At 36.3% G+C, this 26,383-nt stretch overlaps 6 protein-coding genes, 1 long non-coding RNA gene, 1 other non-coding gene and 1 pseudogene across 12 annotated transcripts; 3 read left to right on the top strand and 6 right to left on the bottom strand.

The window, feature by feature from the left end:
* Positions 1-9: 9 nt before the first annotated feature.
* Positions 10-2,570, bottom strand: LOC104737683 (L-type lectin-domain containing receptor kinase I.8 pseudogene; annotated as a pseudogene). The gene has a single exon (XR_015571332.1). The product of XR_015571332.1 is annotated as an L-type lectin-domain containing receptor kinase I.8 pseudogene (transcript).
* Positions 144-224, bottom strand: TRNAL-AAG (transfer RNA leucine (anticodon AAG)). Its single transcript has one exon. It is a non-coding gene; the product is annotated as a tRNA-Leu (tRNA).
* Positions 2,571-2,886: 316 nt separating the features above from the next.
* LOC109124880 (L-type lectin-domain containing receptor kinase I.7) lies at positions 2,887-5,077 on the bottom strand. Its single transcript, XM_019237567.2, has one exon. It carries the CDS (start codon positions 5,075-5,077, stop codon positions 3,062-3,064), a length of 2,016 nt encoding a protein of 671 aa, XP_019093112.2. The 3' UTR covers positions 2,887-3,061.
* LOC104737650 (E3 ubiquitin-protein ligase RSL1) lies at positions 2,887-7,609 on the bottom strand. Its single transcript, XM_087472434.1, has 2 exons — positions 6,790-7,609; positions 2,887-6,410 (listed from the first exon to the last, which is right to left on the bottom strand). Exons 1-2 carry the CDS (start codon positions 7,402-7,404, stop codon positions 5,613-5,615), a joined length of 1,413 nt encoding a protein of 470 aa, XP_087328560.1. The 5' UTR covers positions 7,405-7,609; the 3' UTR covers positions 2,887-5,612.
* A 411-nt stretch (positions 7,610-8,020) lies between these two features.
* LOC104737628 (tRNA-splicing endonuclease subunit Sen2-2) lies at positions 8,021-9,593 on the top strand. 2 transcript variants are annotated; one of them, XM_010457851.2, is made up of 3 exons: positions 8,021-8,198; positions 8,284-8,380; positions 8,772-9,593. In XM_010457851.2, the coding sequence occupies exon 3, from the start codon at positions 8,781-8,783 to the stop codon at positions 9,531-9,533; it is 753 nt and encodes a 250-aa protein (XP_010456153.1). In that variant the 5' UTR covers positions 8,021-8,198; positions 8,284-8,380; positions 8,772-8,780; the 3' UTR covers positions 9,534-9,593. The 2 variants fall into 2 exon arrangements, with proteins under 2 accessions (XP_010456153.1, XP_010456157.1); XM_010457855.2 differs by having other exon boundaries at positions 8,022-8,169.
* Positions 9,594-9,610: 17 nt separating this feature from the next.
* Positions 9,611-10,822, bottom strand: LOC104737641 (tetraspanin-4-like). The gene is made up of 2 exons (XM_010457862.3): positions 10,213-10,822; positions 9,611-10,117 (listed from the first exon to the last, which is right to left on the bottom strand). Exons 1-2 carry the CDS (start codon positions 10,723-10,725, stop codon positions 9,773-9,775), a joined length of 858 nt encoding a protein of 285 aa, XP_010456164.2. The 5' UTR covers positions 10,726-10,822; the 3' UTR covers positions 9,611-9,772.
* Positions 10,823-13,239: 2,417 nt separating this feature from the next.
* On the top strand, positions 13,240-14,354 carry LOC147949288 (uncharacterized). The gene is made up of 2 exons (XR_015571327.1): positions 13,240-13,357; positions 13,472-14,354. It is a non-coding gene; the product is annotated as an uncharacterized LOC147949288 (long non-coding RNA).
* Positions 14,355-17,265: 2,911 nt separating this feature from the next.
* Positions 17,266-22,057, top strand: LOC104737591 (interactor of constitutive active ROPs 3). Of its 3 annotated transcripts, XM_010457806.3 has the most exons (5): positions 17,266-17,657; positions 19,321-19,432; positions 19,746-19,920; positions 20,259-21,776; positions 21,877-22,057. In XM_010457806.3, exons 2-4 carry the CDS (start codon positions 19,413-19,415, stop codon positions 21,750-21,752), a joined length of 1,689 nt encoding a protein of 562 aa, XP_010456108.2. In that variant the 5' UTR covers positions 17,266-17,657; positions 19,321-19,412; the 3' UTR covers positions 21,753-21,776; positions 21,877-22,057. The 3 variants fall into 3 exon arrangements, with proteins under 3 accessions (XP_010456108.2, XP_087347120.1, XP_087347122.1); XM_087490994.1 differs by lacking the exon at positions 17,266-17,657 and having other exon boundaries at positions 19,364-19,647; XM_087490996.1 differs by lacking the exons at positions 17,266-17,657; positions 19,321-19,432 and adding an exon at positions 19,499-19,656.
* A 1,053-nt stretch (positions 22,058-23,110) lies between these two features.
* Positions 23,111-24,582, bottom strand: LOC104737614 (dof zinc finger protein DOF5.3). The gene is made up of 2 exons (XM_010457832.3): positions 24,246-24,582; positions 23,111-24,141 (listed from the first exon to the last, which is right to left on the bottom strand). Exons 1-2 carry the CDS (start codon positions 24,270-24,272, stop codon positions 23,389-23,391), a joined length of 780 nt encoding a protein of 259 aa, XP_010456134.2. The 5' UTR covers positions 24,273-24,582; the 3' UTR covers positions 23,111-23,388.
* Positions 24,583-26,383: the final 1,801 nt, after the last annotated feature.

Genomic DNA, 26,383 nt, shown 5'->3' with positions numbered 1-26,383 from the left:
TCTTGTAAATTAGAGAATTAGTAGGGGTATATTCATAATTAAATATTACATTTCTACAGCAACCATTGTCAGTTTTTCACTATTTTGACTGCAAACTTTTAAAATAGTACCCAAAATAAAAAATTTAAAAAAAGAGAATTAATTGTTGACAGTGGGATTTGAACCCACGCCCTTTCGGACCAGAACCTTAATCTGGCGCCTTAGACCAACTCGGCCATATCAACTTTTGTAAACAACGAACACCTTCAATCTTGAAAACACTTCTTCATCATCGTCCAACTCCGTATTGGATCGAGTGAGTAATAAACTCTGTAGTTGGAGAAGAGTTTCCTCCTACCAAAACCGGAGTAAGCATCCCTATTCCCGGTGAATCCGGTGAGAACTCCGGCAAAGAAACTTGTCCGTCAAGGTACTGCACAACTTCTCTCATGTCAGGTCTAGATTCCGGTACAAGATTCATACACATCAACCCTAACTTCAGTACCATCTCGATTTGAGACCTAAAGTCTCCTCCACTCAATTTAGGATCTCGAGCATCAATTAAAGCTTTGTTTCTCCAGCAATCACAAACCCATTTCACCAGAATCTGTTTCTCAATCGTCACATTAGGTTCTACAGGTCTTCTCCCACAAGCTACTTCGAGTATCAATGCACCAAAAGCGTATACATCTGTTTTAGTTGAAGCTCCCATTGTTGTTAGCTCTGGTGCCATGTAACCTACAGTTCCCACAGCTCCTGTTGTGATTGGATTAGCTCCATGGTCATGAAACCTAGCCATACCAAAATCTCCTAGCTTTCCAGTGAAGTCTCTGTCTAACATTACATTAGATGCTTTGATATCTCTGTGTAGCACAACTTGTGTAGCTTCTGTGTGCAAGTACTGTAGAGCTGAAGCTATGCCTCTTAGAATCCTAAGCCTTTTGAACCAAGGAAGTGATGGTTCTCTGTTATGAAACAAGAACTGGTCAAGACTTCCGTTAGGCATGTACTTGGATACGAGAAGAAACTGGCCTTTTCTCCTGCAGTACCCTAAAAGTGGAACTAAGTTCCTGTGATCCAAACAACCCATGCTTGCTATTTCAGCTACGAACTGCTTCATCCCACGTTCTCCATCATGGGAGAATCTTTTCACGGCTATGTCTCCATCACCAGGCAGAGTTCCTTTGTAGACTTCTCCGAACCCTCCTTTACCGAGGAAACCATCTTTGTGGAACCCTTTTGTTGCTTTGTACATTGATCTGTAAGAGTATCTGTGTGGACCATACTCTTTCTCCCATTCCTCTCTTACTTCTGCGTACTTGTTTCTCCTGTATAGATAAGCTCCTACTAGAAGTGCCAAGAGTATGATTACAAGTAGAATCAACAAAAGAATCAGCACTAGAGGAGGTTTCTTCTTAGGATGAGGAACTTTGGGAAGTTTTGAGATGTCTAGCTTTTGTAATAACGCCTTGCTTCTGCTGAAACTCCAACCGAGTATGTAATGGTTATTTGCCAACTGTCCTGTTGCTGCAGAGAATCCGACAAACATTCTATCTTGTATAACTTCTGAAAGATTCATGGATCTTGATAAAAGACTCTGACTTGGCTTCTGAATCCCAAGTGGCGCCAGTGAAACGTTTAGTACAGTTCCATCAAAGTCCACCCAGACCTGGATGGAATCTCCACTCAGTAGGTTTATGCTTTTGTTCAGACCTTTGTCTGAAACGTAAGATGCTGGAGAAGATTCCACAGAGGTCAAGCTGTTAACATCGATGCCAACATGATTGTTATTGATGTCATCGAACTCTGCACTTTGAACAGTATCAAGCTCAATAGCAAAGATATGAGATGAGGGAGATCTGTTGGTTGTGGTGTTGAAAAGACCCAAATACTGAGTTGCATCTGCGTTTGAAAGATCCATGGAAGGAGATAGAAAGAAAGCGATCCCGTTTCCTCCAGTAACTCCTGGTTTACGCACCATTGCACACACGAAATGCGTTGAGAAAGAGAGAGGTTCAGATGAATTGAACACCAAGGGCTGCCTGAAGAAAGCATGACCCATTTTCTGCTCTGAAGTGTCAGTCAGCCGCAAAATTCCACCGGGAAGGATTTGAGCAACCCCATCAACATAAAGATCTCCTTGGCGAAAACCGTTGAAGATAAAGCCAGTTTCTTGTTGACTTGACAGGTGAATCAGAAGAAGAAAGGAGATCACCATCCAGATCAGATCCAATCCTGGATCCATTTTCAATGCAGCAAAGTGTTTGCTGTTCTGAGAAAAATCTTGTCTCTGAGTCAATGCTATGGCAAATAACAATCCTCTCCATCTGCAAAGCAAGGTCAGATTATTACTCAACAACAAGAACAAGCTGCATTTTACAAACCCAAAAGAATTGGTAAGAGTTGACTTCAAGAATATGATGCTGTCACAAGTTGGTCTTCTTTGTTAAAAGAATACACAAATTCCACATAACAGAAATTTCCTTGTAATTTAACAGTTTTTAAAAGCAAGCTTCTCACTAATTGTCATACCAAGTCCTACTTGTCTTAAACAATATATAGAATGTTGAACTGTCACCATCTCTTGAGTATTTCAACTCTTAAGAAGCCGAGAACCTACTCAAGTAGTCAAGTGGGCTGAAACATGCATCTCCTAGGATGTCTGATTTGCGAAAAGAAAAATTGCAGATACCTGAGATCTAGCATGAACAAGGTTAGCTGAAGACCAAACTGTTCCGTCTTTGGTGTCTGTCAGATTTCCAAAATAAATCCAACCCTTAAAAGAAATAATTTCATAACCAGATTATATCAGCTTTTTCATCACAGTACACTAGATCACTGGTTGACTCAAACGGGGAGTTTAAAACAACATGCTTTACAAATGTTTAGTAAAGTAATTGCAAGAAGTTACACTATATATCAGTCTTTATTAATCACTCTACAAGCCAAGCTTGATGGAGGATGTCAAGAATGAACATGGTGTGTGTGTATATATACATCTGTAAAACAAAATCGGGTGGAACTGGTTGAAAATAATCAGTCAATATCAAGAGGCCAAGAAGAAACAAGCTGTTAGAAACTTTCATCGTCCACTCCCGTACAGAACTGAGTGAGTAATAAACATAGAGTTGTTGGAGGAGGATGACGAAAATGATAGTGAAGGGATCACGAGCGGCGCTGGCGAAAGTGCCATTGGAGTGAGAACTCCAATCCCTGGAGAATTGGGCCAAAACTCGGGCAAAGCTAGGTTTCCGTTTAAGTATTGCACCACTTGTTCCATGGCTGGTCTTGAATCTGGAGCAAGGTTTGCACATAGCAAACCGAGTTTCAGAACCTTCTCGACTTCCTGGGATGAGAATTCTGTCAACCTTGGATCTCTAGCATCAATCAAAGAAGACCTTTTCCAGCATTCACCAACCCATTTGATCAGAAAACGCTTTGCAGCAGGCAATCCAGGCTCCACAGGTCTCCTCCCACATGTTACTTCAAGCAAGAAAACACCAAACGCATACACATCAGTTCCAGTGGAAGCTCCCATTGTTGTAAGCTCAGGTGCCATGTAACCAACAGTTCCCACTGCAGCTGTTGTGCTTGGATCAGCCCCTCTGTCATATAACCTGGACATGCCAAAATCTCCCAACCTTCCATTGAACTCTGCGTCCAACATAACATTTGCAGCTTTGATATCTCTGTGTATAACAACTTGATCAGCTTCTGTATGCAAGTAGCTAAGAGCTGATGCGATGTCTTTGAGGATCATAAGTCTTCTCCACCAGGGGAGAGACGATCTATCATGATCAAACAAGTAATGGTCAAGACTACCATTTGGCATGTACTCAGACACCAATAATAACTCATGTTTTCTCCTGCAATACCCAAGAAGTGGAACCAAGCTCCGGTGTTTTAAACTCCTCATGCTCACGATCTCAGCAACAAATTGCTTCATACCGTGCTCACCATCATGTGATACTCGCTTCACAGCTACTTCTCTCAGTTCTCTGCTCCGAGATAGAGTTCCTTTGTAGACTTCACCAAAACCTCCCCTCCCAAGAAATTCATTCCTATTGAACCCTTTTGTCGCTTTGTATAGAGATTTGTAGGAATACCTGAGTGGACCATACTCCTTTTCCCATTCCTCTCTTACTTCAGAGTACAAGTTTCTCCTATACAAATAAGCTGCAACAAGAATCCCCAAAACTATGAAAGCTATTAAACCAAGCAGAACAATGAGCACAGGAGATGGAGAGTTCTTTTTAGTGTTAGTGTGAGGAATCTTGGGAAGTTTTGAGAAGTCAATGTTCGGGAGAGACGCCATGCTTTTGCTGAAACTCCACCCGAGTACGTACTGGTAACTCATGCTTGACCCGGTTGAACCAGAAAACCCGACAAACATTCTTCTACTTTGCAAAATATCAGTAAGATTGATTGTTGTGTTTGACAAAAGAGGTTGGCTTGGTTTCTTGTTTTTAAGAGGAGCCAACGAAACGTTCAGTGTTGTTCCTTGATAGTCCACCCAAACCTGGATAGGATCACCACTCAAGAGTTTGATGTCTATCTTCTTCCCTTCGTTGTCTGAAAAATAAGAAGCGTTGTCAGATGCCACAGACACGGCGCTGTTCACATCAATCCCAACATGATTATCGCTGATGTCTTTCACATCTGAAGCTATAGAAGTATCAAGCTCTACAGCCAAGACACGTGTGGAAGTAGATCCACTTCTGTTGAAAATCCCGAAGTATCGAGTTGCCTCTGCGCCTTTGAAACCAGTGGAATCAGACAGAAAAAAAGTTATGCCATGGCCACTCGGATCACCTGCAGGGAGCAGTGCACACACAAAATGTGTCGAGAACGAGACTGATTCAGATGTTTTGAACTCAATCGGCTTCTTGAAGAAAACATGAGCTATTTGAGAACCCGTTGCATTTGTCAGTTGCAGGATACCACCACCACGGGGAATGATTCTTGCACTACCGTCAAGGTGAAGATGATCATCAGCTGCTTGACCAAAGTTGTTGTAAACAAACGTCGTCTCTTGTTGAAATGATGGACAAACACAAAATATCACCCAGATGATTCCCAGAAGCAATCCTCGAATCATTGGAAATGACACTAACAGAGAGAGTTATCGTTTCTCTTTTGCTTTTGTTTACTTCCTCTGCTCCAATTACTTAACAATTATCTCTTTTCTCTTTGGTTTGTACACCCATTGAATACAACTTCAGAGTCAAATATTACGACTGCTTTTGGTATTTGGAATCTTTTATGGTACATAACCTTTTCCTTAGTAAGACTTTCGAACACCTGTCAAAGTCGAAGACAGCAAAAATATATTCCATTAGACACAAAAGAAAAGCGGTAAAAAAGATTAGTCTTTAGTACAATTATTTAAAGGGGAAAATGTCAAAAGGCTCACTGATCATTGAAAAGAAGAGGGCGACGGTGCAAAAACATATCTATTGATAAAAACAAGTAATCCAGTTGGCAGAAGCACTGGATCATTTGGACATGACTTCAAAGTTTTATTTTTTTTGTCAAATCATTAAATTAACGGATAAGAATTCTATCGTGTTTCACGGTATAAAATAAAATATGGGGCTCAAAATACTCATTGACATTAAAGATAATATAGGATACTATAAGGTAGATAACTTTTTTAAGGGGTCGAAGGGCTCTTCAGGCTTAGGATCATTCATCGCATGCGCAAAATGAAGGAGGAAGTCATTATAGTCGTAATCATCTTCATCTTCATCATCATCCTCATCTGCTGGAGGGTTAGGATGCAATTTCTTATACTCGGTGCAGGACATATTTGCATGCCACGGAACTTTACAGTCTACACAGAAGAGACCACGACATTCAACACATCTCCTAACTCCAGATTTAGGATAAAGAGACAGTAAGCTCTTGGCAGTTTCAGAAATCTTGGTTTTGGACATCAAAGCCAAGCACCACGGGTAAGGGCAGTAAACTCTCTCTGTGACAGGTATTGCATTCTCTATAAGTCTTTGTTGCCACATTTTACTCAGCTCCGGAGTCAAAAGTTTCCCACAGGTATCGATACCCAGCTCAGTCTTGCAGCCATCGTGAGGACATTTCGGAACCATTCCTTGAAGCAGATTCACCTCTACATCTTGTTTCACACATCGAAAGCAAAAGCGGTGACGGCATTTGTCAACAGAAAACATGCGCTCAGCATAGATGTCGTTGAAACAGATAGCACACTTCTCTTTCCGAGCTGCTTTTGCTTGGCGAGGATCTTCACGAGGGGTGACCTTAGAAAGCATTGATTCCCTTGCAAGCTTATAAGCAAATTTCACATCATTTCCATCCACCAGAACAGGCTGACTAGATGAAAATTGTTGCATGATGCCTTGGAGATCATTTAACAACAAGGAAATCTTCTTTTGCTTAGCCACATACTTTCCCCTGGCCTACATTCAAGTAAACACACAATCTTATGAAACATAATGACAGGAATAGCCAGAATACAAACTAAACCATCTCAAAAAAAAAAAAAAAGCATAGAACCTTATAAGTTACAGTCTACCGCCTCATAAACTAGTAAAGACTAACACACTCACATCTTCACAATGCAAACTAAAGACATAGATGATAGTGGTTTACAAAATGGTCACAATCTGGTATGCTAAAGTTGGCATCTCTATTAACATACTCTTAACCGTGAATACACTTTTTTTCCTATCTACTCATCCTAGTTTGAACTCCCATCAGAAAGACACACGCACACATTCACCACAATTTTATATTTTAGAACAGAGGAATCTAAAACAAAAGGATTCAAAAACTTACGAATTGGAAAATAGGATAAGAATCACAACAAAAGACGATACGTTTGATCCCCAACTTCAGAGCTTCGGTAAGTCCTCGTATCAATGCCTTGAGCTCCGCTCCCTGACGACTCACGCCATGGCCAATCAATGGTCCCTTCATCTCGAACAACAAATTATCCCTCAGGTCACAAATAGCAACACCAAATCCAGCCAATACGTCGGTCATCTTCCCCTTCCCGTTCTCTTCGTTTACCAAACCCTTAAAGTAAAGCCTATACCGTACGTTCCCATCAAATCTTCCAGCAGCAGCGTGAACCGTCGAACTACCTTCTCCGGCTGATTCTCCCGGCGAGGGTAAGTTCCCGGAAGTGTTACGGGAGTTGCCAACTCCAGTGTTAGGGTTTCTTTCATCCGTACGTACAACACCAGTGACAGTGCCTTTTCCTTTAGAGTTCCCTTCGCCGACGGCTCTTCTGAAATCGAAACTGTAACGTCTACTTGTCTTAGCCGTCGTCGGCTTCGGCTCGTCTTCAACGACGATGATACCACACGTGGCAACAACCGGAGGCGGAGACGGTGGTCGTTGTGGAGTACGAGATCGGGAAGAGCGAGAAGCGGCGAGTGTCTCCTCCATCTGTAACCGGTGAGCGTAGTCAGAATCGGAATCGCGAGGCAAGAAAACCGTACTTTTGCTTTTCTCTCTCTCTCTCTCGCAGCGATGAATAGCAGCAAATCAACGGTTTACTCTCTCTGTGTTGTGGTGACTGATGGGTTTTTTTGTTTTGTTTTGCTTGACGTCGTCGTTCTCTTATTTTTAATTATTATATACAGAGAGACCCTTCACGTCACACGTGTGTGTGGAAAAGGGTAAGAAAGGTAATTTTGGGAACGGCTTACATGAGACGCTTCTTCTTCGTTTGAACTTGGTTAAAATTAAGTAAAAAACCAAGATCAATAATAAATTCTTAATTTGAAACCAGAGAATAAAGAGGTAACTGTGAATTGAAGTCCATCTAATTGTCTATCAGTCAGTTTGGTGTCGTTGAGTAGAAAAAGGAATCCATCAGATCAAATTAAAATCTAAGTCAATTATCAAGAAAATTAATGAAAATTTCAAAATTAGATCAAGAAACACTTCCTGTTAACTCTCATGGGTTTAATGGGCCTAAACGGGTAATAACTAGACAGCCCGATTAGACCCATTATGGATTTTTCTAATAATTTAATCAAGGGAAACGACATCGTGTTATAGGTTTTGCTAAACTTGTTTTGGACCCCCAGGCAAGTCACGACAAAAACCTCTGCTCCCAGAGAGTCCCGAACGGTCTCGTTTCGTCTTCGAGGGATCCGAATCTCGCCCCAATTCTCGATCTCTTCCTCTCAAGTTCGACAAATCCTGGTGGGTTGGTCTTCTTCTTCTCTACGAAAGTTAGTCGTCCTCTTCTGTCTTTTCGATTTTTTCCACTTTGAAAATCGAAATCAACAATAATCTAATCATGGGATTACTGTATAGCTCTCTATTGGATCCTTGAAGCAATAGTTCTCCATTGTTAACTCTGCTGCACAACTCCTTGATTCTCTCTGTTTCGTCTTCAAAATCAAAACTTCAGGTTTCGTTTCTTCCTATATCCCTTTCTCTAGTTTTTTCCTCTCTTGTGGTTACTATCATGTTACTACACAGTGTCATTGCTTGCTTCTGTAGAATACATCATCTTAAAATGAGAATGTGATTTACTTTTTCAAATTCACTTGGCTGTGATTTTTATTTGAATGTTACAGTCAAAGGCCGATTGATCTCTGAATCAATATCAAAAGTTCTTAGTTCTACTCAATCCAGTTCCTACTTAGATTCTTCAAGATGCGTTTATGCAATGTTTATATGAGTTCCTAGACTATATGACTTGTAGTTAGTACATTTACAATCTCTTTTGTTCAACCCATTATGTGTTTTTTGTTTCTTTATGGTAAAGGTTTGATCTTTGATGCTATATGTATATGCAGTTCAATTCCATGGCGCCGAGATGGAAATGGAAAGGTGCTGAAGCAAAAGCTCTTGCAGAACCTATTTCAAATTCAGTCTCAGAGCTCCAGCTTTCACTAGCCAAAACAGAGTCCTCGGGTACTCTCTCGAGTTCCAATGTGCTTCTAGCAGTTGAGCCAGAGCAAGCTGAGCTTCTCGACCGTTGTTGTTTTGGCAGACTCATTCTATCTGCAGAGAAAGTTAAGAAATGGATTCAGTTATCGTTTGAAGAAGCTTTCTTTTTGTTCTACAATCTCAAATGCATCAAAATCTTTCTTCAAGGTCGTTGCTTGGAGAATGAAGTAGACACATGGATGTACATGAAATCAAAAAGACCAAACTTTCCAATGTTTTACAAAGCTTATTCACATTTACGGTCGAAGAACTGGGTTTTGAGATCAGGGTTGCAGTACGGTGTCGATTTCGTGGCGTACCGTCACCATCCATCTCTTGTCCACTCTGATTACTCGGTTTTGGTTCAGTCTGGTGACAGTGATCGGTTAAGAGTGTGGTCAGATATCCATTGTACTGTTCGGTTAAGTGGAAGTGTTGCGAAAACGTTGCTGACTCTCTACGTCAATGGTAACTTCAAAGGAGAGGATCTGAATCTACCTTTGTGTTTGGAGAACTTCACAGTGGAAGAACAGACAATAAGTAGGTGGAGTCCACAACTTAGTCGTGAAGATGAAACCACAAATTCAAAACCAAATGTTACCACTGTGAGTAATTTGAAAACCCTTTGACGAACCTGTCCCTGTTAACTTTATATTTTACGTATCAATTTAAACTAATTTCTTCTTTAAGAGTTGCATACCATATGTTTAAGCAGTAATAATATTGTATACTAATCGCAACACAAAAATATACAAGAGCGACCATCATCATGTATATGTTACATATCCAAAGAAAACAACACGTATAAGTAATAGAACAACATAAACCATAACAGAGTAACTCCGAAAACAACTAAACTAAAATCTCATCAAATTTGAAAATGACTAGGATGGGATTTGGTCATCCTTGCCTCACCAACCGCTTCGTCATTATCAATCCTCTTAACATTCCGGTAAGCAGCGTAGGCGATGACATAGAAGATAACAAGTATGATCAAAACCACTATGTTGATCACCGATACTTTTCTCCAACTCTTTTTCAAGCTACCAAGAACACCAGCTTTACAAGAGCTACATTGGTAACAGAGTACTCTCTGGTCATTGTTCCACAACATACAGTCCGGGTTCAGTCCCACCATTTCACCTCCCGGAATCCAAACCGTCTCGTTCACATACGTATAGCCACAATCTGTTGGCGGCTTGCAACATCCCGACTACAGATGCAAAACAAATACAAATCATACAAGGTTAACTAATTAACAAACTAGTCAAAGTAAAACGAGTGTCACACAAAAATATATATACATACCTCAATAGGAGTAAGCTTTCTGAAGTAAAACATCTGAGGAGTTTCAGGAACACCATTTAAATCTCTAGCAATCTTCTTACAAACTCCAGAATCTCTAACACACGATCTGATTCCACTCCAGTAACCATTATCAGTGACACGATCCTTTAACCAACCGGAATAATCACGGAGATAATAATCCATATACCGACGGTTCATCACGAACCGGCCTGAGCCTTTATCAGTGACAGCGTAAGCGAAGGTGATGAAACCGATGAGAGCAGCGATTACTAAGAACATGGCGAAAAGGTAAAGCCACATGAGGAACTTGTTCTGATAACAAGCTCCGGCTATTCCGGCTAAAGAAACGACCATGATTGAGATTCCGATGCCGATGAGTGGCCACTGGAGGAATCTGAGGCAGTCGGTTGAGTTAGCTCGGCTGCTCAGCCATATTCCACCGCCGAGGATTGGAATAGATAGGAGGAAAGTGAAGAAGTTTACGAGACCTATAAGGTTATTAGTTGATCTCATGGCTCTGTTTCTTGTGTGATTCTGTTTTTTGGTGTTGTTGTTGATTGAAATAGCGGTGATGATGAAATGTGAATTACATCAATGGACATGCTCTTGTTGTCTGATTATGACACGTGTTAAGTGACGGTTAACTAATAGGGGGTGTATTCAATTTGACATTTTAAGTGATTTGTGTGAAATTTACAAATTCTATGTTATTCAATCATGGATTTTAAAAAGTCTATTAAAATCCACTGTTATTGAACTGATGATTTAAAAATTTACTTTAAAATCCATTAAAATCCCTTGTTATTAAACTAATGATTTAAAAATCTACTTTAAAATCCACTATTATTCAAAACAGTTTTGTAGATTAGGATTTTAATAATTTTTAGGATTCTGGAGGATTTGTTTAGTTAAAAATATAGAAATCCAAATCTTATGGTTTTAGGTGGGATTTGAAAGAATTTTACAGAAAATCATATGAACTTCCCTAAAATCTATCAAAATTCTAAATTTCCTAAATCCCATCAACTTCTCCAAAATCATGGTTTGAATACACCCCCTAAATTTTTTTTTTTTTGGTTATATATTACTTTGACTAAATTGGTTCTAAACTGAATTTGTGTTTATACATATGTTTGTGTAACTGACTGTGTAGTGCTAATGTCAAATATATAAACAGTGTTATTTGCAAAAGTAACTGTAAAATAACTGCTATTTTATGAGTTAGATGGACCCATAGACTATGGCCATAGTGTCCCAAAATACAGTTAACGATAAAAGTGGGGTGCTTTAGCTTTAAAAAAGTTTTATCCGACCGGCCATACTATCAAGTCTCCTCAATCCTACCCAATTCTAAAAGTCCGGGCAATGCACTTGGCATGCCTTTGATGAAAACATACTATTGTATTGGTAATTGCTAAAATTGTAAATAATATTATAATTTCAAATTTAATGATATATATATATATATATAATTTTTTATAATGACCTTCTTCAAATTTTAAAGCTGCTTAAATTTTATAATTTTTTTATAATTGGCTTTTAGTATTTTTTAAAACTGTTCATAGTTTTATTTTACATTTGGAAGTTTACAATTTTACATAGTTTTTTTTTAAAGATTTTAAATAAAATTAGGTTTTCTTTTCTCTATTTTACCTTTATATAAAACCTTTTTATAGTAGGTTTCAAATTTTTACATTTTTATTTTTTTTAATTTTAGTAAATTTAGAATTAACATATGTAAATAATATTATAATTTCGAATTTTATGATATATATAACTTTTTAATAATGATCTTATCCAATCTTTCTTTAACCACTAAAATCATATCCAATCTCTCTTTAACCACTAAAATCAGAAAGTATAAGATCATTATGGATCTGAAAGCAACAGAGAGCTCCAAATTCATAATCCAAAACAATGATCCAGATTAATTTGGACGGTTGTTAGCTCAAAGCAAGTATCTAGAAGACTTACCCGATGTCTCTTGCCTCCTGTCTTGAGAATTTACTTGAGGCCTTGAGGTTGAGCTGATGGCATCATTAGTAGCTGAAAGTGAAAGACCAGCATTGACGGTCATCTGTTAGAGAAATAAACCGATACAAACAATCCAATTTCATTCTAACTTCTTAGGTATAACAAGAAGTTTCATTAACTTACTAATTAAGTTAGTATTATTTAGCAGAGTTCTTACTAAATCATACTAGAGGGCCTGAGACGAGGGCAGCATGACACGTAGAAGACCTTTCATAAGAACGTGAAAGAGCAAGTCCGGTCATCTGTTAAGAGAATCAAAACCGATATTAGAAACTGATCCAATTTCCTACAATATCACATATAAATCTTCATAATCAGCTAAACAAACAACAGACCTCGACTCCAGTAATATCATAATGACTTCGTTGACTAACTTATTATCATTTAACACACTACATCACAAAATATTAGTGCAGAAATGGATCAAATCTACACCGGATGCAGAAAAATATTATTTTTCCATCAATTATACTAAAATCTAGTTTTAATACTTTTTATATATGATCAAATCCTTGATTAATATAAATATTATACACATGTTCTCTAAATATTTCTCCTTAATTCCAAAATACATTGTACAATTAATTTTTAAAGTAATTTTTATATTTTTCTAGTTTCTTCTCTGTTTAAGCATTTTTTTTTTTTGATATTCATGAGATATCCAATTTCTTTTTAACCACTAAAATCAGAAAGCATAAGATCCGGGTCGCACAAGCATGAAAAGCAGGTTTACACACCTTGTAATCAATTAATGATTTTCCACTCTTTCTATTTGTTTATCTCTATTTGGAATATGTTAAAGCACAAAACACAGATATGTTAAAACTTATAAAAAGTAAGAGAGTTGTACTGGATACATACGAACTCCTAAAAATATAGCTTTGAAAATATAACTTAAATCCTTGTAATAAGAGATTTACATATATCCCTCAATAAAATTAAAACAGATACATATTTGAAATCCTACTTCAAGTTGGAATAGGATGTTGAACGTACACACTATATATTTGATACAAGGACTGACTAACAAATTGTGTTGTTATAGAGTTTGTTCTACAATACTCATCATCATGGAGGAGAGCAAAACGATGGCTAAACCTAAATGTACATGGTGAGTGGATTGGTGATTGTTTTTATTTTTGTTTCTTTATGCTTCCTATATGCCTATTAGATTTCCAACTAATGATGTCTTGATTGCATACGGTATCTTTTTGTGGTTTGGCAGGTCCAAGAAGCAAATACTTTACGTCATCATCATCATGCACATTATCATCGTGTTGACGCTCTTGCAGCGGTCGTGTACATATAAGGCTAAACAAGATCCCCTTAAACGACTACCAGATTTTTTGGGGACGTTTGGTTTTATGTTTCTCTTCTACATCATTGGCGCTAGTGCCGGGCCCGAGGCACCCTCAGATGCCAGTTTCTTCGTTACTGAATGCCTGAGTGATGTCGTTGGGATTGCTCTCGTCGTCTTTCTCCTCTATTGTATCTCTCCCATACTCGCTCTCTATGTCGGATTACCCTCTTCCATTGGGTTCATCGTTGCCCTTTGCTGTGGCTGTCTATATGCCGTAGACTTGCAAGAAAGCCAAAGTTGCCTACCAGTCTAAGCAGGCTGCAGGCTCTTACTATGGTCGATTTTCGTTTTGGTAAAAGGTAAAGCCACATGAGGAACTTGTTCTGGTAAAAAGCTCCGGCTATTCCGGCTAGAGAGACGACCATGATTGAGATTCCGATGACGATGAGTGGCCACTGGAGGAATCTGAGGCAGTCGGTTGAGTTAGCTCGGCTGCTCAGCCATATTCCACCGCCGAGGATCGGAATAGAGAGAAGGAAAGTGAAGAAGTTTACGAGACCTATAAGGTTATTAGTTGATCTCATGGCTCTGTTTGTGTGTGTGTTGCTCTGTTTCTTGTGTGATTCTGTTTTTTGGTGTTGTTGTTGATTGAAATAGCGGTGATGATGAAATGTGAATTACATCAATGGACATGCTCTTGTTGTCTGATTATGGCTCGTGTTATGTGACGGTTAACTAAGTTTTTTTTTGTTTGGTTATATGTATTACTTTGACTAAAATGGTTCTGAACTGAAATTGTGTTTATACATGTGATTGTGTAGTGACTGTAGTGCTCTTGTGCTAATGTCAATTGTCATTGTTCTATATATAAACAAGGTTATTTGCAAAAGTAACTGTAAAATAACTGATATTTTATGAGTTAGATGGACCCATAGACTATGGCCATAGTGTCCCTCCCAAAATACAGTTAACGATAAAAGTGAGTGCTTTAGCTTTAAAAAAGTTTTATCCGACCGACCATAGTATCAAGTCTCCTCAATCCTACCCAATTCTAAAAATCCGGGCATTGCACTTGGCACGCCTTTGATGAAAACATAGTACTGCGTTGGTTTTTGCTAAAATCTAGTAGTATTAAATAAGGGTTGTATAATTTTAAATATCAAGTGGGATGGCTTGGTCAAAAAAATGGATGAGCAAACTTATGGTCCTTTAGATTGAATATGATGGCCCATTTAAGCAAGACTATTTGATTGATGGTGGATTTTGGTAAATAAAAAAAGAAATATGCACTAGATAGTAGATACCACAAAAATCAAAAATAATTAAGAAACTACTATAGGGCCCACAGTATATTCTCTCTCTTTATATACAATTATTTTTATACCCATTATATATATTACATGTTATTTTTTAAAATATCATGTCATTTTTTGTTTTTTAACGAAATTATATATCGGTTTGGGTTCACAAATGAAATGATTAGGGTTTAAATTTTACAATTAGAACGAAATTATATGTCGGTTTAGGTTTACAAATGAGATGGTTAAGGTTTAGATTAATTAGAACGAAATTATATGTCGGTTTGGGTTCACAAATAAGATGGTTAGGGTTTAGATTTTACAATTAGAACGAAACTATATGTCGGTTTGGATTCACAAATAAGATGGTTAGGTTTTAGATTTTACAATTATAACAAAATTATATGTCAGTTTGGGTTCACAAATGAGTTGGTTAGGGTTTAGATTTTACAATTATATGTCGGTTTGGGTTCACAAATGAGATGGTTAGGGTTTAGATTTTACAATTAAAACGAAATTAGATGGTTAGGGTTTAGATTTAACAATTAAAACGAGACTATTCGTCGATTTGGGTTTACAATTAAACGTTATTTAGTTCAATATAACATGTAAATATAAATATTACATGCTATTTTTAAAAATCACACCAAATCTTTAACTTTTTCTATCTAACAATAAAATAAAAAAGGGTGATTGTATCTTTTTACTCCCAAAAAAATGTGGGCCCTATGGTATTAACCTATAAAAAAATATTGTTGTGGTATTTTCTTTATTTTACTTCATATTTGTGCTATCTACTAATATTACCGATAAAAAATAACATGGTGAACATTTGACAGTGAGCAAAAGGAATTGACTTATGAAGTCAGAAGAACTAGGTTTGAACCCGCGGTACATCGCGGGAAGATTTTTTTAATTTGTTGAATTTAAGGTATATATTAATTTCAGTTTATTCAATGTTTAAATTTATAATTATCTTAATTTATATAGAATTGATTTAGTTCATTTTTTTGTAAATCAATTAATTTAGTTCATATTAATATAATTAATATAGTCAAAATTTAAGAACCTTTTTAGTGATTGTATTAGCAAAGTTAATGTGTTAATTTATACTGATGTAGTAAATTTGTAGGTGTAGTAGTTTTGTAGGTGTAGTAGGCTGAGCATACATGTTATTTATATTAGACTCATTCAAGAATATCCAGTGACTTTAAGGTCGAGTAAATATTTTGATTCTATTATTCATGGGTAAGGCTCTATTATCGAATAATTAAAATAATTAAAGGGTATTTTCAAAAATACTCATTTTTGTATGTCACTTTTCAAAAAGAATATTTCAGTTGTCCATTTTAAAAATACCCTTTTTTAATATACAAAATAACTAAATTCTAAAACCTAAACCACAAATACTAAATTCTACTCTCTTAAAATTATACCCTAAATGTAAAATAGAGAACTCAAACCTAAAGAAAAATTCTAAAAATTAATATTGTAGTTATGTAAAAGAGGACAAAAGTTAAAATGTTTAAAAATAGATATTTTTGAAAAATGGTATCTCAAAAGAGACATTTTTAACAAATTCTCAATATTTAATATCCGTCTGTTACTTGATATGTTACCTCTGAACTATTACTCGACTATAATACCCGCTTTATTAATATAATAGAACATATACCTATTTTATGTAGTCTATCCAATTTACAAATGTCTATATATTATTTAAAAACATAATGTAATAGAAGAAACTAATGGATATAATTTTAATTAATATTTATAGTTTTACCGAGTAAATACATAATCTATTGTAAAAATAAATCATTTAAGTGAAAGGGTGTTACATCTAGTTTATGAAATAGTTTAATTTGTGAATAAAGGATTAAGTAAAATAATGTAGTGTGTTTTATGTTTATAAATTCATACAGATTTAATTTTGATTGTAAATATGTATTTTCCTAGTTTGGAATAGATCTATATTTGGTTTTGGTAGAAAAACTTGTGTAACATTATATATATATATAATATAAGTAAAGCATAATTATGTATCTTGGAATTAATATTTTTTATGGTATTCCAAATTAATTATATGGGACTGTTTTGAATATTCCAAAAATGTAATACTAAATGAGCCAAATGCTATCACCAGTTCACCGCATATTGGGTTTGGTTTTACTTCATTATTTGTGCTATCTACTAATATTACCCATAAAAAAATAACATGATGAACATTTGACAGTGAGCAAAAGGAATTGACTTATGAAGTCAGAAGAATAGTTAGGTGATTAGATATTGTGTTACTTGTTTGAATTTTATTTGGCTACGAACCAAATTGTTGACAAGTACAATAAGTGAATTGAGAAACTATTTATAATCAAATATATATAGTCTATCATAAACTGAAAATAAGAAAAAGAAAGTAGTGTATTTTTTTTTTTTTTTTTGTCAAGGAAGTAGTGTATAAGAAAAAGAAAGTAGTGTATAAAAAAGATTCCCGGGTTTGGTTTTGGACATTGGAAACTGTCTAAAACCGGAAATAAAATTTCAAAAATCAAAAAACCAAAAAACCAACCATCAAAACGACAAAGGAGTACGTTTGTCGTGCTGCGTTTTGGAATAACCTTTTGTTCCCTTCTCTTTCTCTTTCTTTGTTGCTCAGACTCACTGCCCAAAGCCACAACCCACATTACATTACCAACTCTTCTTTCTCTCTCTCTCTCACACACACTGTTTCCCTCTTGGACTCTGCAAACTTAATTAGGTTTTTGCTTCTCAAATCTCTCTTCCCATTTTCCTCAACCACGAACCCTCCTCGCAGCGTAAGGAGCTCTCTCCTTTTTGTTCCTTTTAAATTTGGTTCTGTAGAACTTTTATTAGCTACACTGTACCCTGGAAAAATGTAGTGTCTTTTTTTTTTGTTTTCCTGAGAAAAAAAAAGTTGTCTCTTTTGCATATTCCGCTTCCTCTTTCGTATTTTACCTTTCAGAAAGCTCAAGTCTTTTTAGGTTACATCCTCATTTAGCTTTAATCTCAATTAAAATTTTCTAATTTTTTTTTGTTTATTTGAAGAAATCAAAGTATATAGGGTTTAACATCAAAATGTCTCTGTTTTTTTCTTCTTCTCTGATTTATTGTGTTTGCTGTTATTAGTTAGCTTTTGAAGCAGGACGTTGGGATAGTTTAATCTTTGCATTACATTACTTCATACCTGGTCTGATTTTTTATATATAAAAAGAACTCCTTTTTCTTTGTTTTTAGTAGTTTTTAAGGTTACAATGTTGAAGCTTTTTTTTTTTTTCTTTCTCTGCTGCACTGTGCCACTGTGATTGTTTACTTTTAATTAACATGATCATTGCACTCAAGTGGTTTTACTAATTAGATTCTCCTTTTTTCTTGAAAAAAGTTTTATCTAGGAAACCAAATACTAGATTTCTGATTGTCTTGTTGACTCTGGAGTGGGTGTTTTATCTGTTTAATTTCTCTAATTTATGAAACTCATTATGATTCATGATAGTAGTAGTAGTTCTTTAACGTCTTAAGTCCCCTCCTTCCACGGCAATAATGGAGGAGAAGATGGAACTTGTTCTAGATAATGACAGTATAACCCTCGTGTGTCCCGTTTAGGAGGATGAATCTGGTGGGGACGTTTATGTAAATCTACCACATTTTTGCTGCTTGTGTAGTTGTGTAGGACCCTTTGTTTACCAGCCTTGATGATTATAGGTTGTGAACATTAGATAGTCAAGAGGCAACTATTGAAGATTCGTTTTATGTTACTTTATAGTCAAACACCTCTGTGTTGTTAGCATCAATGGTTTGTTATAATGTCAAGACATAAGTTGGTCTTTCTTTCTCTTTTTTCTTTGGGTTTATCTGGATACATACAGAACAAAAAAGAGTCAGCTAATGTATTCTTTGAAGTCATCTTTTGTCAATATGCTTATGATTCACCTGAGATGTGACTTTGATTGTGTTGATTGTGGTCTGTCCCATTCTTATAATATTGAATCAAGTATTGTATTTTCCAATGAGTGGAATAATAAAAAACCAGATTTTGTTGTGGTGTTCAAGAGCTATGAGTGAGCAGATATGGTTGAGTAGAACTGTCTTACACCAAAAAGAAACCATATTCTTTTAATGAAATCAGATGTTTGATCAAGAATCATGAACATGATGGTATGTATACCTTTAATTTAATGTGGTTTTGCAGTAGGTAATAATAATGCACAATCCAACGAAACTCTCTATGTCTGACATGAGACACTAGTAAGAAATGAACTAAAAGATTTTGTTTCTTCTTTAGGATGTTCATTTTCTGGTAGTGGATTTGAAAACAGACGTAAAGAAATATACTTTTTTTACGCTTATCCTTTCTCTGTAATAACTCCTATCATGTTTTCTCTCTGCCATTGGGCTTTTAAATATGTCTCCATCTTTCTGCATTTAATATTCATGAGCTCTATACAATTCTTGGTGGGTCAGGCTACATTGAAGAAGCAAAGAGGAGGCTGGAAATATCTATTCTGTGAACAAAGTTTTATTCATCCTGTGCATTGGAGTGATAAGATTACAGTATGCAGACCCAAAAGGCAAGGTAAATATTGGTTTTTGTCTTCGTATGGTTCTTTGCATTTATAGCTGATTCTTCTCCTTTTTTTGTGATTATCTTGTGGGAGTTTTGCACTTTTTCAACGCTGAATCTTAAAGATTACATTCTTGTGGTCCTCAAAACTTTTTGTTTTGTTTCTGTTTAATCAAATCCTACCACAAGTTTTCTCTAATCTCTGAAGGAAGAAGAAGACTCAACAAGTGATGACTGTTAATAATCTGTTTCTATTAGTTGAAGTTTTTTTCGTTCTCTGACTCGTTTGCTTGCAAATTTAATATATTTTTGTGTTTTGGGGCAGAAATGGATCTCCAGATGTTCCTAAGAAGGTGTCTCCTCGAGCTTCTCGATCACTGAAGATAGGATCGCTAGAGTCTGAATCCTCTTCACCTCCTGTCTCAGCTAATAACAGAACACCAAAGGATAAAAGTCCAAAAGTTCTGGACCGTAGGTCTCCACGAAGCCCTGTCTCTGAGGTATGAGCCTCATGTACTAAGCTGAATCAAATTCAATCCAAGGGTCTTGAAAGATTTCTTTTTATTGTTTTCATCATTATTGGGTACTAGATTTCATAAATTCCTTTTATTTGCATGATCCAAAACAAGCCTTTCCTACATAACATGTTTCTGTATTGATTTTGATGGGGGAAAAATTAGGATACATTTAATTTGGGGGCCTATGTGATATAGAATTAGGTGGAACATTTAAGTTGGGTAGTTGAGAGATGATAGTGTAACTAATTTTGACTCAATTGTCTGCTTTTTTCTTCTTCTTGAGATTATTGTAACTCTGTGATATGTTTCATGGCTAACAGAAGAAGAGGCCGAGTAGAATAACGGAGCTAGAGTCGCTAGTATCACAGCTTCAAGAGGAGCTAAAGAAGGCGAAAGATCAAATCTCAGTGTCTGAAACATCAAAGAAGCAAGCAGAGGAAGAAGCAGAGAGGTCCAGGAAAGAGCTGCAAGAAGTTTCCTCTAAGCTTGAGGAGAACCAGAATCAGTTTTTTGAAGTTTCACCCTTGGAAGAAGAAACCGATAATACCTATTCTCTTGTTCACCAAGGTATTATATCTCAGGAGTGCGATTTGGAGTTTAGTGCTACCGCTGGTGAAAGAGCAGGATTGGCTGCTGTTGCTCATGAGATCCGACAGCTCAAGCTTCAGATTGAGATGGTGGCTTCTTCTGAAGCTGGTCATGTGAAACAAGCTGAGTTGCATAACTCGGAGGTACGACTTTTGAGAGGAAACTTGATGGACACGATTTTCCTTGTCGAGAGTTTCAAGAACCAACTTACGAACAACTGTGAGGTATCAGAAGCTGAGACCGAGGCTATGGCCACTGAAACTCTTAGGCAATTGGAGAATGCGAAAAAGGCAGTTGAAGAACTGAAGTCAGATGGCACAAAAGCGGTTGAGAGTTACAAGAAGATGGCGGTGGAGCTTCAGCAGTCAAAATCAAGGATGGCGTGGCTTGAAGCTCTTGTGAATAAACTTAAGACCAGTCCAGAGGATTTGGAAAACCACGTAACCCTGCTTAAAGACTATGAAAGTTTGAAACGTGGGGAATCAAATGAGATGGAGGAAGAAGTATCTTCCTTAAGATGTGAGGTAGAGCGACTGAGAGCGGCTCTAGAAGCTTCTGATCGAAAAGACCAAGAGGGGAATGTAGAGGCTTCTTCTCGGTTACGGATACAAGCTGAACTCCAATCTGAACTAAAGATAGCTAAATCTGAGATAGACGAGCTAAAGGCGAGGTTGATGGCCAAGGAAACAGAACTACAGTTTATTTCAGAGGATAGAGACAACCTATGCCAAAAACTGATAAAGAACCAGAAAGAGATAGATGTTGAAGCTGAGCTGAAGAAACTAAGGGAGGGGATCGAGAATTTAAAGGCAGATTTGATGGATAAAGAGACAGAACTCCAGATTGTATCAGATGAGAACGAGACACTAAAGTCAGATATCCACAAGAGAGAGACAGATGTACAAGATGCATTCATGAAGCTAGGGATTGCAATGGAAGAGGCTGACAAGAGTAGCAAGAGAGCAGTTAGAGTCACGGAGCAACTAGAGGCTACTCAAACTTCAAACTCGGAAATGGAAACAGAACTCAGGAAGCTTAAAGTTCAATCAAACCAATGGAGAAAAGCTGCTGAAGCAGCTACCGCCATGCTGTCTGCTGGAAACAACGGGAACTATAATCAAACGAACTCTCCTTACTCTGAGGATATCGAGGATGAGTTGACGAAGAAGAAGAATGGGAATGTGCTCAAGAAAATTGGTGTTTTGTGGAAGAAGCCTCAGAAATAGCTGAAGAATGACTAATATAATTAGGTATTATCTTCTAAAGTTATTGATCTCTTGTTGTCTATGTTTCTCTAAAGAGAGTAAGAAACTGACTCTTGCTTTGCTCATCTCGGTTTCTGCTTCTCAGGTACTGTCGATATGGAGTTGGATTATAAGAGCAACTCCTGTGACTCCGGTATTGATGTGAATTAGTAGTAGTATGAGAACTATGCTCTGGAAAAATACTTGTTGGAAAGATTTTAAGCTAAGTTGTGGTAATTTGACTATTATGTTACGTTTCTCCAGGAGGAAGATTACTAAAACTAAAAGTCTGTCATTGTGCAACTAGGTAGAGGTAGTAAGTAGTAACTGATGCTAATGTTCAAAATTCAAAAACATGAAACCCTCTGGTTCACGTAGCAGGACAAGAATTATCTCTGGGCATTGGCCTAATGGGCCCTAAAAGAAAATTATACTCTATGGAGGAGATAGATAAAGATAACTTGCAGTTTCTGATTTTTCTAAAGAATGAGAGATATGTTCCTTCATCCTTAAACTTATACTTTTCATTCACCCATTGATCAAATACGAAGATCCGAAACCCGTTTAAAAATGAGATTGCCTCACTGTTCAATCCACTAAATAATCCGTTCTTTATTAACCTTCTTCATCCGTATTAGTAGTGTACTTTTTGACTATCTGTCCAACAAACAAACGAGATGTTTTTACTGTACAAGGAACAAAAATAGAGAATGTCAAAAGAATTGTTGACAGTGGACAATAAAACATACAGTATAAATGTGGTGTGAATGTTTGTATATACATAAACACAAAAACACGTGTGTCTATGTGTAAAGAAATAAACTACCAACCAACCAACAAAGATATTTTATATACTATTAAACATTCTCTCTCAAGTGTATAATTTAGCCTATGTAAGCAAAATTAGGTTAGGTGAGATCTTTTATCTTTGCTTAAGTCATCAATTCTGGTCTTACATTCTCACCCAGTACATATTCAATATATACATTCCAAACTATTGAGAGCTTACACTTTCGATTATCTTTATCTTATAATACTGTCTAGTTGAATTGATTAAAGTTCTAATATAGCACTAACTAGTCAACATTAAACCAAAACTTATATAGAACATTTCTAAGATTGATTCTTTGCGTCACTAAATCAATTAAGTATAAAGATCAACGTCATTGACCGAGCCATTAGTTAAGAAGCCTCTAGAGGTCAGAATTTTTATAGGTGAGAATAATGATAAGGTTTCAGTGAGAGAAATAATTAGGGTTTGAACACACAATTCCACTATAGTGAATTATTCTTTCTTTCATCAACAAAATACGTTCATCTTAGAAACCAGAATTTCAAAATTATAACAACAAAAGAAATGTTTCATTCAAAAGTCAAAACATAGTGAACATACAAATAAAAAAACTCAACAATTTAGAACATAAACCGGGAAAAAACCTACCCCAACCAACCCCATTTTGCAAAGTTTCAAACTCTTCGAAGAAGCCCTAATATATCTCTATACTTCATTAACCATTTCATAAAATAGCTACCCCTCCCCTTTTTTTTTCTCCCAATAGAAAACATGAAATTCAAACCCTAAATCAAAACCCAAATAAAATTGAGGTTTCAAATTGAACTACATTAAAGCACCAGAATTAATATAGTTCATATTGGTCCAAATCTCTCTCACTGAATCAATCTGATCTCCACCACCCACTCCTATATTCATCATCCCAAAGCTCTCTCCATTCATCTGCCATGGGAACCCCCACAAGACCCTGCTTGAATCACCCATCCCAATATCCAATCCGCTGCTACCGTTTCCAAACGCATAACTAGCGTTCCCCTTTTGTTGGTTTGTCCCAAACACACCCTCCATGTCAGACTGATGAGAGCTACTGAATTCCGAAGGAAACCCTAGATGTGCAGAACTCCCCGGAGGTTGTTTGTTCAGCAAGGCAAAGGCTAAGCTGAGATCAATCTGTTCATTGTTACTATACCCACCGAAACTCGCCGCGGAGAATGCTTTCCCGTCGTGGGACGCCGGTTCTGGTGTGGTTCTGAGGCTTCTTGTAGCCGAAGATGTGGACCGTTTGTTTTTCCGGCAGCCTCCGCCAACGGGGATGTTCCTTAGGGTTCCGCCTTTAGTCCAGTATCTCCGGCATGATTTGCAGAAGTAGCGAGGCTGAGTGAGGCTGTAGTTGTTGTAGTAACAAAACTTTGTGTTTGTTGAGTCACAACGTGGACATCTCAGGGCTAGCTCCGGTGGCTGTGGCCTTGTCGCTGCAGCCGAACGCTTCTTCTGATCCTGATCATCTGATTGTGTTGGGTTTGATGAATATGCTACTCCCATAGCTTCTCTTGCTTTGTTATAATTCCCAAACACATCCTTCAATAAGGGAAAAAAAAAACACATCAAGATTCTAATAATATATAGACAAATAAAAACCCATCAAGATGTTAGAATCTGTGGATCTTTAAACTGTAGTTTACCTGCTGGTGTTGTAACAAATGATCCATAAGAGCTGATGAATCTGAGAAGCTGCTTGAAGAGTAATGAGTGTGAGTAGTGTTTATATGTTGGGAGATTGAGATTGTTTCTTGAGATCAGAGAGAGAATGATGGATACGAGTAGAAAGTAAAAGTGAAGCAAAAGGAAAAGCCAAGCATCTGTATATATACATGGGAATGTGGGAGCAGAGAGAGAGACACAATTCTTGTTGTGACCTCGATCTCATATTATTTTATTCAATATTTAATTATTTTTAAAACAAAATGGTGGTATGAAGAAGAAGAATAATGTGAACCAATTCGGAACGTGATTTGGAACAGACATAAAGCCGCCGTTTATTCATTTATATAATGTGAACAAAAATTCTACATACAGTAACCATATTATGAAATTTATCTCTACATAATTAGTAGTTTGATAAAGGCATGTGGAAAGTATAAACTAATAATGTGTTACCATCTCTCTTCAAGACTAGTTAAGAGTACTACTTCAAAAAAAGAGTTATTTTATTGCTCGAAAATACTAATGTTTTGGATGATTTAAAAATAATACTAATCATATTTAAACATATTTACCAAATAATCTAACATTTGTATATTTTGACTGTATAATATCTTACGAAAAAAACAATAACTTTTACTAATCAAAATTGTAGTTTTATATTGAGGTAGAAAACAAAACTCTTGTAGCCTAAAGTCTATAACTATAGTCCGAAATAATCACTAAGCTCGTTTAGCCACTCCACCAATAATGTATCGGTTAAGCTGTCAACTTATATATAAATGAATGAGTTGCAGTCGTCGTTATCAAATAATGTGATATCGGATCTATATGATTCAAGATGAATAGTAACCGTACGATGATGGATGAGAGATGGTTGGAGTTCGACGTCGGATTCCCACGCACTCAGCTTCGTTGTCATTTCTGTGTTTTATGTCCCAATGGTCCGTTGAGTTGTCACCACGCGGGTCCCGTACTCATCGCAATGTCTTGTTTCTTCCTAAATGGACCCTTACCGTTTCAAAGTGACCTTCGTAGTTCGTACAACAAAGTATATGTGATTTTCTATTTCGATCGTTCATTCTAATTCCATGTTTAAAGCAAAAACAATTACAGATACTCGAATTTATATTAGTATTTGTTGGTTTCTTAGCATGGGAATTTATTGCATTGTAGAACGCATAAATGTCAATTATATATATATAGATTCTCTTTATTTGATAGGACAGAAATGTTTCTATTTTTGTCAAAACATATTGGGGCTACAGTTTCTTTCCTTCTTAATTTATGCCTCTATTTTACTTATGCAATTCGTTGAGCATAATTGTCAATGATTTGTTGTGTAGAAGTCAGTATTGATACATATTCAAAATTGAAAAATGGTTAAATATGTGTGTTTTTAAATCTGGAACAACTGTCATCAGTAACACAAACTAAAATACTTCTTACGGATATTAAAAGAAATATATTTTTTCAAAAATGTGAATAAAATAATTCTAGGTACATATTGCTTTATATATATTCACAATAATAAGATATGTAAATAGAACACATGATGAAGTAAAAGCAAATAATTGGCCGGACAATGTGTTGTATATAGCTCATCATCATCATGATGTGCTTGCATTATCCGATGGGGATTTTAAAGTTCATAGAGACACAAATCACACATCGGTTTTCGGGAAAGACACTTCTATGAAGACCGAGATTTGGTCTAAGGACCATATCCACACATATGTTACATCATACTATATTATAGTATTGCTTTTTAATCTGTAGAATCTTATGGAGTATATTATACGATTTTTTGAACCATGTGTCGTGGGAAGAGAAAATGTGTAACTTAGCCATACTCTCAAACTATTACCATAAAATAATGTTGGATAGTTCTCTAGTGATTATTTTGTTGGTTTTGTTTTTGTAAACAGTGATTATTTTGTTGGTCTACTGAAAATATGTTTCTTTTTCTATTACAAAACGAAAAAGTAAGTATAGATTAAATGCATGTATCAATTAGCGACAAATGTTAATTTTTTTGTTCGTATGTATAAATAGACGAATCAATCATCTACACTTTTCTACGACGATGGTACGTACAATTAAAATCGTAGATGTATAT

The sequence above is a fragment of the Camelina sativa genome, chromosome 2 (assembly GCF_030686135.1).
Source record: "Camelina sativa cultivar CO46 ecotype springtype chromosome 2, ASM3068613v1".
NCBI classification, from domain to species: domain Eukaryota; kingdom Viridiplantae; phylum Streptophyta; class Magnoliopsida; order Brassicales; family Brassicaceae; genus Camelina; species Camelina sativa.
This window is presented reverse-complemented; position numbering and strand designations above follow the sequence as displayed.